The sequence below is a fragment of the Nothoprocta perdicaria genome, unplaced genomic scaffold (assembly GCF_003342845.1).
Source record: "Nothoprocta perdicaria isolate Ctin4 unplaced genomic scaffold, notPer1 scaffold_26, whole genome shotgun sequence".
NCBI classification, from domain to species: Eukaryota; Metazoa; Chordata; class Aves; order Tinamiformes; family Tinamidae; genus Nothoprocta; species Nothoprocta perdicaria.
The window spans coordinates 5024404-5034873 of record NW_020455488.1 but is presented as its reverse complement, the minus strand read 5'-3'; the positions used below and the strand labels follow the sequence as shown (position 1 = coordinate 5034873).

The 10470-nt window shown below is 54.6% G+C and overlaps 2 protein-coding genes across 2 annotated transcripts in view; one reads left to right on the top strand and one right to left on the bottom strand.

The window, feature by feature from the left end:
• Positions 1 to 703, top strand: part of ITGA11 (integrin subunit alpha 11) — a 35062-nt gene extending 34359 nt beyond the window's left edge. Inside the window, exons 29-30 of the mRNA XM_026040539.1 lie at positions 204 to 317; positions 632 to 703. Of these exons, the coding sequence (XP_025896324.1) occupies positions 204 to 317; positions 632 to 703 (186 nt within the window). The remainder of the gene's footprint in view (positions 1 to 203; positions 318 to 631) is intronic.
• Positions 704 to 5074: 4371 nt separating this feature from the next.
• FEM1B (fem-1 homolog B) lies at positions 5075 to 9859 on the bottom strand. Its single transcript, XM_026040611.1, has 2 exons — positions 9609 to 9859; positions 5075 to 6901 (listed from the first exon to the last, which is right to left on the bottom strand). The coding sequence occupies exons 1-2, from the start codon at positions 9854 to 9856 to the stop codon at positions 5266 to 5268; spliced, it is 1884 nt and encodes a 627-aa protein (XP_025896396.1). The 5' UTR covers positions 9857 to 9859; the 3' UTR covers positions 5075 to 5265.
• Positions 9860 to 10470: the final 611 nt, after the last annotated feature.

Here is a 10470-nt window from a genome sequence, read left to right as displayed (position 1 = left end):
CATGGGACCATTCCCAGAGCATCCCCAACACTGAACCCTTCCCTGCATCCCTATCCCTGCACCATCCCCACCATGGGACCATTCCCAGAGCATCCTCACCTTTGCACCATCCCCCACCAAGACCCCATGTTCCCAGTGTCCCCACGGTCCCAGGAGCTCCCTGGGGTGCACGGTGAGGGTTTTCAYTCCCCTTTGCCTTGCAGATAACCTTTGAAATCTCCAAGCCGGAGGAGTCGCAGATCCCCATCTGGATCATCCTGGGCAGCACGTTAGGAGGCCTCCTGCTCCTGGCGCTCCTGGTGCTGGCGCTCTGGAAGGTGAGCGGGTTCCGGGGACGGAGCGGGCGGCCCGGCCGGGCAGGAATGCGGCAAGGGAGAAAAAGCCCCAAAACGGCTCCCCAGACACCTCCCCGTGTGGTTTTTCCAGCATTCTTTGCATTCTGCACTGTCTCGGGGAAGCATTAAATATTAAACCGGTTTCAGTAACGCGCGCTGAACGCTTTAGCATCCCCAAATACCTCTGTAAGGAAACGGCCTTCTCCAACCTCCTCTGTTTGCTATCTATACTGCGTAGGGCCAGGGTGCCCCTCTGAAGTAACGCGGGGTTTTTCTCCTGTCTTTGGCCGCTGCAGCTGGGGTTTTTCAAAAGCAGCAGCCGCAAGAGGGACGCGGAGCAGGAGGCGAGCGCCAAGGTGTTGGAGTGAAGAGCGCCGAGCTCGCCCCTTCCCGGAGCCGCGGAGCAGCGTCCGGCCGCCCGAAAAACCCCAAACAAACGCAAAACCCCCCAAAATATCCAACTAAACCAAGCAGGACAGTCGGGTGGCCCTGTGCAGAATCCACGCAGCAAAAAAAAAAAACCTCCTTCAAGCTGGTTTTGAAGCCGCGCACGGAGCGCGCAGCGCGAGCACCGGGCGAGCAAATGGCACAAGTGGCCCCCAAGTCCCGGCCCCAGCGGCTCCCGGTCCCTATTCCCGGGACGGGAAGCGCCCGCGGGGCCCGGGCGCCGAGCGGAGCCGCCGAGCAGGGCGGCCCCACGGAGATCCCCCCATTCGCCTTCCCTCCAGTGCACTGAATACAGACAATGATCGCGAATTGAAGCACCTTAATGCAAATATCTCCAGTGTCCAGCTGTATATACTTATTCTAAGAATATTTACCTGTCTGAATAGAAAGGGAAAAAAAAACAAACAAATATTTTTAAAAAATCAGAAAGCGGTTTGAAGAGTTTTGTACAACCGGAGCGGTTTCAACGCGCTTGTGCCCAGCAAGACCCTGCACGTGTATTATAACTGTACATACCGGGAGTAACGCGAATGCTGACGGTCAGCGCTGTGCGACAAAAACCTTTCTTTTTGCATAACAGAATTATTTATGCTAATATTAATTTTATGAACGAGAAGAAAGCATATGTCCACCTGATGTGTAATTGTTAAATACTGTCTTAGCATTTTTTTTAAGGATTAAAAGTACAGTATTTTAAAAGTGCGCAGCTTCCAAGAGGGTTTTGTGTTCACCGTCCCCTTCCACCAGTTTATCCGTAAGCAAAGTTCATGTTCCTGCCAGCCCTACACCTGCCTCCCCACACATTTATTTTGCCCTAAGAGCCTTTTGGGGAATGATGCTGGAATCATTTCCTTTAGGGAGCTGTGTCCTTGCAGGCTTGGCCCCAAGCTTTCCCTGTACGAGGGGCAATTGAATAAATAGGGGGCATAAAAATTGCATTTTTCATTGGTGGCATCGTCAGCTTGAATGGAAATTATTAATGTCACCCTTTCCAGGTGCATTCTGCCCCAGGYTGGGGTCTTGGGCCACACAGGCTGCTTTCCAAGGGCATTTTGGGGTGTTTCAGGGGGGATTTGCTCCCGGGCACCCAGCACTGCACAGCCCATGGGCTCAGACTCCGCAGGTCTGTTTTCCCCCTCTTTAACCAGTATTCCCATGAGCAGGATGCACAGAGGCTGTCCTGCATTCAAATTGTTCCCCAAAAACAGCAATTTCTTTGCAAGGGCTGCCTGAAAGGGTCTCGGCTTTTGGAGCTGTTAAAAGGGCCCATTTGCTTCCAACAGCAGCGACCACTCGAAACAACGACCAGGAAAGCGCGATGCAAACGTGAGATTATGTAGCATAAAATAGCTCTTTTTATTAAAAATACTCCCATTTATTTTCCTGTAGGTATTAGAGTCAACGCTGTGTGCACTTAGCTTTAGAAAAGTCCCACACACGACTAACCGAACAGGAGCAAACGGGTGGAACAAGGAGTAGGGGTCACTGTTTGCACGTCAGCAGTATTAAGTAAAGYGAGAATGGGGAAAAAAGGAACCGAAAGGGCGTCTTTAGGGTGACAAGGCAGCTGCCCCGAGCGCAGGCCAGGCACTTCATGCAGGTGTTTGTTAGTAAAGGGTTGATTAAATAATTAATTCCCCCCCAAATCACGTGCACCCTTGCAGGTTTTAATGCTTGAGCCCCACATTTCCCACCCCTTGGGCAGTGCGGAGGGCACAACCTGCAGGGCTCTTTGCAGACCCTGCCCCAAAGCTGCATATCCTCTGTAATGGGGTCTTCCCATCCTGCAAGAAGCCCAGGGAAAAGCAGGAGCAAAGAGAAACCTTGGAAAACACACGGAGCCGAAGGCGGGAGAGGAGCAGTGCGAGGAGCTCCAGGCAGCAGCTTTCCCAGCTCGTTCGGCGTGTGACGACGCTCCTCTCTTCACCAAAAACAAACAGAATTTGGGGCAGAGGAGCTTCCTTTCYCTTATTATTCACTAGAGATATTCCAAATGGGCATTTGTTCCGAGAACAGCTTTATACAGGTATGTCACAAGAACACAACAGGGATTATTCCATAGGCCAGAAACAGATCCTGAGAAATGCAGCGCAAGGAAAGACCGTCTCAATCCACCACCCAGCAGTGGGTAAGGCTTTCCATTAGAGCAACCACCGGAGCTTCCCCTTATCCACTGCTACCTAATTAACAAACATCGGTGACTAATTAGCCAGCACATCAGCCAGCTCGCTCCCTCTTGGTCACCGTCTCCTGTCGAACAGACTCAGACCCTTGATTCTCATTTGAATCCCTTGAATCCCTAGGATTCCCGTTGTTAGCTAGATGCACAGGGTGATTTCTGGACGTGCCCATGTGGAAAKGATCAAGGTACCGCAGGGCTGTGTGATCCACGGGATAACGGAAGACCTTTTTTCCCCCCCCTCGTGGCTTCCCGTGCGGATTAACAGCAAGTGCAGGGCAGTGTCCAGCAGGGCAAATCCACCCGTGGAATCTGGAGTTATGGGCTCCGAGCTCCAGCCACCACAGACACCGTTTCCAGGCGCAGGGTTTAAAGCACTGACCAGTTCAGGGCTGTGTCGCAGCACGTTGAGCACTGTTATTTTCTTCTTTCTTCCCAACAGTCGCACTAAAACCCCCGTGRTCGAGTCCCAGAGGGAGCCCGAGCTCCTGGCGCCTCCAGCTCGATGCCCGCCRGGATGCAGGAGGAAGACATGGAGCACATGGGATTACAGGACACTTCAGCCTTCCCACCGTGGGACAACAGCCGCTGGTTGCATTGAGGCTGAACTGGCCTTGGCCATTTTGCCCACCGCTCAGCTTCAATTTTACTTTATTAAGTTCACACTGCAGTCCAGCCTACCTGAGATACAAAGAGCAGACACGTTTTTCCATTCCCGGCGCTAGTTTTCCTGCCGGCAGAGCAAAGTGTGCAGTTTAGGAGACATTCCTAAAGCCGTTCCCCTCGCAGGGCCCTGCAAGCAAAGCAGCGCTCCTCTGCTTGGCACTGGACAAGAACTAGAGCTGCAACTAACTCCACATTCAATGTTTATTTATTTGTAATACAAATAGAAACGTGTGCCCAAATCTTGCCTTAAAGTTCGACTCAGATTGTTTAAAAAACCCTACAGAACATTCTTTCATCTTCTGACAGATAAAAAGCTGCATTTAAAATAAACAGTTTTCGGTAGCCTGTCAAAGCAAGTGACATTTTACTGCTGGAGTATCKGTAACTTCTACCAAGGAGAAGCACGTTCTCAAGCAACAGTTTTATCATACAATCAGTTGCTTATCAGCGAAGATGTTACGATAGGACAACTTTTTTAAAAACCAGTTTTAATAGAGATYATCAGAAGGAGTAAAAATCATGGCAAAAATATCCTCAAGTCCAATCCGGGGAGGCACAGACTCCATGCTCATGGAAAACCCCGTTTCAGGCAGTCCCACACTCCAAAGGAAGACTCTCTTTGGCGACAGACCACTCCATTAGGAAGATACAGCATTTGCAACCCGAGAGTGCAGGTGTACATCGAGTTAAAAAGGTGCATGTTCATCATCAAAGTAGTTAAAAACAAGTTAAAAGCATTTTTGAAATGTTGGGACACACACGAACACAAATACCCTACATGTTTTCTAGGTATCCATGCATGATCTTTATATATGAACTCAGCTACAATAAGTAAGAACCCATAATTCTGGGTGACTCGGCCCAAAGTGCAGGTTCCTTTCTGAGATGTTGTTCAATACTTACTGTAATAGCGCAAACGGGGAGCGTGATAACCCAGCTGGTCTCGGATGAACATACCCATAGTTGAACTGAAACCTGTATTTCCCAACAGAGCATTCCATACTTCTGTAGTTGCTGATAACCGCAGTTCAAATTTATTTTATTTTTTTAATTAAAATGTTACCAACATCTTCAGCATTAACCAAAAGGCATAAAAAAGGACTGTGAGGTATGGGAGCAACGGGCTGCTCTGTAAATTGAGGCTTCACTTTTAGCCACTACCACATAATTCCCAACTGTTATTTTTTTTCTCCTCACCTCATTCCGAGARGATTTAACACTTGCAAAGTTCCTGCATCGGTGGCATGGGCTTTCAGAGGTGCCTCTGTAAATAATTACTTAAAGCACTTGACTGCAAACGGAAGATGAAAAATGTATATTTGAAATGAAGTATTTTGCACCGATTACATTTGTATTCCTTTTCATTTTGTCCATAAAACAAGCGATAACAAAGCAATTTTTTAATTAAAAGGGAAAAAAAAAAAAAAAAGAGACCACGAATCTCAAACATCAGATTTGATTACAGGATAATTACGTGGCTTTTCCCTCCCCCCCGCCAAGACCTGCCTAAGACCCGAGGCTGAAGACCAGATGCAAAGGAACCAAACAAAGACTGGAGCAAAACGATCTCTGTACACACATGTATTCTGCGGCGGCCGTCTCCAGGGAATAGCACCACCATGAAGGATTTCACGCATCCTAGTGAAACTTCACAAATTCTTCCAGAGTCCTGGGGATCTGGTTTTGGTAGCTGATGTTGTAGATCCGCACCGCTCGGGCAGCCAGGCACTTGAGACTCAGCTTCATTTGAGTTTTCAGGAGTATTTCGGACACCCCCGTGGTGCTCTTATCMAGAGGCGTCTTCTTATGCTTGTTCGTCATGTCCGTGTGCGCCCCGGCCTCCACCAGGCTGATGATGATGGAATGCAGCGTGAGGAAGTCGCTGATGGGCCGGTGGTACTGCACGATGATGTGCAGCGGGCTGTTGCCCTCGTTGTCCACGGCGTTGACGTCGGCCCCGCAGTCCAGCAGGAGCTTGGTGACGAGCGCGTTGGGGAAGCTGCAGACGTCGTTGGTGTGGAAGTCGTCCACGGGCGTGCTCGAGTTGACGGCRTGGTGCAGCAGGCTGGCGCCGTCCCGCGTGCGGGGGTCCAGGTGGATCAGGTTGTAAATCTGCTTGTTGATCCGCGACTGATCCTCTTCGCTGCACTGGGTCTTGGTGGAGATGCAGACCAGGTAGAGGAAGGTGAAAATATTGCATTCGTAGTTGTCCATGGCTGTGTGGATGTCGGCGTCCTGCGTGGTTTTGATCCTGGACATGCCTTGCTCTATCTCCAGGACGCTGCACCGCAGCACGCTCTCGATGTCCCTGGCCTTCACGGGCTCGTTTAAGTGTATCATCTGAGAGAAGACCTGAGCGAACCTCAGGAGGTCCTTGTGGGTGTTCCTGTTGCCCTTCTGCCTCAAATGCAGCGCATGGAGCCACAGCTTGATGCACTGCTCAAACTCCATGTTATCTGCATAAACAGCCCCGCGGTAAATTATGGGGTGAGAAACGTCGATATTGTCCGAGCCCAGAATCCTTTCCCGCACGATGAGGCCTTCCATGTGGAGGGCATCCCTGTCCTGCCGGATAGACTCTAATTCCTGAGGAGTTCTGCATTCAGTTCTGTTTCCATAAGCTTCAATTTGTGGAAGAACTTCTTTCTCAATTATATTCTCGCTGTCTCGGTACCTCTCCAGCATGGCTAAATATAAATAGTGATAAGTCTTCATAATGTCATAATTCTCCCGGTCGTTTGCAAACGAGGCACCCAGAAGCTCCAGGGCCTCGATCCTGCTTCTCCGGTCGCAGTCGGCGTGGGCGAGCAGCAGCTCCACCACGTCGGCCTTGCAGCTCTCGGCGGCCACTTTGAGCGGCGTCATGCCGTGCCCGTTGACCATCATCGCCGCCTTCCACCTCACCAGCTCCCTCACGATGTCCAGGTGGCCGGCCTCGGCGGCGAAGTGCAGCGCCGTGGCCCCGCAGTGCGCCTTGGCATTGGGGTCGGCGCGCTGCTCCAGCAGGTACCGCACCACGTCCGTGTGGCCCTTGTAGGCGGCGATCATGAGGCACGTGTTGTCGTACTTGTTGGCGATGCTGATGTTGGCGTTGTTCTCCACCAGGTACTTGACGATGTCCAGCCTGCCATCGAAGCACGCGGCCCGCAGCGGGGTGGAGTTGGTCACCGTCGTGTGATTCACGTTGGCCCCGTGGCTAACGAGCAGCTTGACAACTTCAAAGTGGCCGGCTCCCGCGGCGCACCACAGCGCTGTGGCTCCATCAATGACAAAGCTGCAAACGCAAAGGCAGAAACACGCGGTTAAACTGCCGCTCGTTACAGCCAGCCGAGCAGCAGGCAGAGCAGCAGGGACCCCGTCATTAAAGAGGCTTCACGGCCACCCTGCTTTTGCACCTGAGGGAATTTACCACAATGGCCACGGCAAAAGAATGAGACTCGGCACGTGCACGACCTCCTGAAGGAAGAAACGCCGGGAGCGGAGATTCCAAAGCAGTGTCCRGGTCTAGCCACGTCCTGCACTCGTACTTCCCGGGCTGCTTTGGAGACCCCCCTCAGGCTGCAGCCCCCAGCGGCCCCAGGCCTGGGAAGGAGGGTTATTACCATCACTCTGACCCCCATGTGAGAAACGGGCACCTCAGAGGGAAAGCTTAAAGTCCATATATTGACAAAAGGAGAACCGAGTGTAGGTGTGCACAGAGCTGAACAGCCCTCTGGCTTTGGCAGCACTGCGGGCTTGAGAAATTCCTGTSCTATCACTTCTCTCTGTCCCTGCGCTGCAGTTTGCCACCCCTATGAGGCCACACTGCGACACAGAGCCGCAATCTGGTTAAAAAGGAAAAAAAAAAATTTAAAAAGCAGAGGTTATTTTAAGCAGTTTTGTTCCAGCGATCTGTTTTGCATTACGGCTCTGCAGGCAGCTTACTGGCACTCGCAAGTGAGGGGACAGATAACTCGAGCAGAGGGAGCGCAGCCTGTCAAGCTGTTTTCATTCCCCGATCCAGCCTGTCGCGTAACTACAAAGATAAAGGCTGATGCTCTTCCCATCCCACCACGTCTTTGAAGTAGCCCTTGAATGCAGAAACAGGCGGCGCTCGCAAACGCTCCGAGCACATCCCAAACCCCAGGGGAAGGACAAGGATTTTATTTCCACGTGTCCACGTGGTCACGTTTTCCAAAGTTAAAGTAYTGTAACACACCAAGTTAATTTTAGCGGTGATCTTTATCACTGCCAGGAAAAGTTTTGCGGCTATTCACATCTCCAGCACCTCTGGACGCCGCTTCAGAAGCCAAGTAAAGTCTCTGGAATGTAGGAATGTCTACGGAGCAGATGTGGCTACCTTTACTCACAGCCAGAAGCTCTTTGTTTCACAAATCACCACACTAAAGCCCTTCTACGCTAAAACAGGGGCAGAGATTTCAGAGTCGGCGCCTAGGATTTGTTAAGCACGCAATTTATGGGTGTGCTCCAGGTGTAGGTATCCACGAGTCCGAAGCGTGGAGGCCAAACAGGTGGGTCCTCTGCATCATGAGATGACAAGAGGAATGAAAATAACCCCCGGTGGCATCTGGGGACACATGAGCCGGTGACTCCTCCCCAAGGCGTCCGTGCCAGCRAGGCCGGAGAATAGGTGATAACACAGGGCGCTCATTGTGCCCGGAACAAAACCTCCTTTGATCCCCCCCAGGCTGCGGATCAACGTCCAGCAGGAGAAAAAGATCAGCAGCAAAGCGGGGCCCTTKTACTATTTTCTGCCACAGAGGCTCTATCCAAACCCCGGGCAGATGCCCTCATTTTTGGCATTTTCAACGTGGGGAACGTGGCTTTTCCCTAGGCGAGGTGACACATGGAGCAGCAGCCCATGTTCTCCCATGTGGCCAAGACAGGTTGTGGAGTCTCCTTCTCTGGAGATCTTCCAAACCCGGCTGGAYGCAGCCACCTGTCTGGCCTCCAAGCTTTGGACGTGCGGATTGCTGGCACTGGCAAATCGTGTCCAAAGAGGCTTCTGCACGGACGTGCGGCAGAACAAACCTCTTCCCAAACCCGCTCTGCCCCCGGAGCACCCGGAAAGGGGTGTCGGCTGCAAGGTGGGGCTGCTACCAGCAGCGCAGATCTCTCCTTCCTTCGTCCACGCGCCGGCCCGTCAGCACCGCAAACATCCCGGGGAGCCCGGAGCAGCCGCCTCCAAGCAGCCTCGAGGGCAGAATCCGGTGTTTTTCCAAGAGCAGGAGTGTGACCACCACATCCCGGCGGGAAGGGGGACATTCCCTTCCTCCTGCCGCCTCACACGGGCCCCTCCAGCCTTTAAAACCTCACGTGTCACTCAGGCCACCCTGCCCACGGGTTTGAGCACTGAAGGAAGGGTGATTTCTGTGATAATCCATGTGTTTCTGTGGGAATAGGCGCTTCGGGAGCACGCAGAGGCCTCGCGCTCACCCTGTGCACCCCGGTCTCGGGAAGGGGACACAGCCCACGACACCGGGCGCCGGGTGATGTCACAGAGCGGCTCATTTTGGGGGAGAAAGAGCCATGGACGGTGTGTTACCCGCTCCGTAGCTCCCAACGGGGGAAYTCTGGAAGGCTGAAGGCACCTGCAGCTCTTACAGCGACATCAGTGGTGACCAGAGGCTGCTCCCTCTCTCTCTCAGCCACCATCACGGAATCCCTTTGGATCGGCAGCCCTGGCACAGGCTGCCCRSAGAGGCTGTGGAGTCTCCTTCTTTGGCGATGTTTAACACCCGCTTGGCGCAGCCCTGTGCCCCGTGCGCCCCTGCGCGTGCAGGGGGGTTGGACTCGATGACCCCTGAGCTCCCTTCCAACCTGAAGCGTYCTGTGAAAACCCCTTGGAGCCCACGGGGCTCCAACCAACCGCGAACCCCTCGTCCCCCACCCCGCGGCGTCGCCGGCCGCCTTTCCCGCGCGTCCCTGGAGCGCTGCCACGCTCCCGGGCGGCGCTCCGCACGGCGCCCGTGCGCACGTACCCGTCGAAGCGCACGGTGCCGGTCTGCTGCGTGTGCACGCGGTAGTGCTCCAGGAGCAGGCGCACCACCTTGGCGTGGCCGTTGCGCGCCGCRATGATGAGCGGCGTGGAGCGCTGCCCGCCGTGCTGGCTCACGTAGCCCAGCAGGTACTTGATGTCGCTCTCGGAGCGGTTCAGCAGCAGCGCGGCCAGCGTCAGCACGCGGCCCTCGCTCGCCGCCTTGTACACGTAGCCCGCCAGGCCCTCCATGGCGGCCTCGCGCCGCCCGGGCCCGCTCGCCGCCACCGGGGCGGCCTCTCCTTCCGCCTCCTCCTCTTCCTCCCCCTCCGTCTCCGTCTTGCTTCGCACATGCGGCCGCCCCCCGGGCCCGGCGGCCGAGCGGGGCGGCCCCGGCGCCGCCTCAGCCGCCCGCCCGGGACATGGCCGCGAGCGCGCGGCCCGAGGCGGGACGCGAACCCGCGGCCTGGGCGCCGCGCTGCGCCGGGCGGGGGGCGCCGCTACGGGTCGCCGCGAGGGACGCGCGGCGCTCACGGGCGGCACCGCGCCGCTACTCGCCCCCCCCGCCACCGCCGCCGCCGCCGTCGCCGCCGAGTCCGGAAGCGGAGGCGGAAGCGTTGGGTGCGCCGCGCCCGTCGGCCCCGGGAAACTGCGGCCGCGCAGGGACGTTCCGGGCCGAGCGCTGGCGTCCCCATGGCCTCGCCAGCGCTCGCGTCGTTCGTCTCCCGTTACCCGCCGTTTCTTCGGGGTCTCCTCGCTCTTGGTGGCCATTGAGCAGTTTCCCGCAGGGGGCATTGAAGTTTAGTCCGTTTCGTGCTCAATTCTACTGCCTTGTTTCGAGTGAACTTTGTRCTTAAAAACACAGC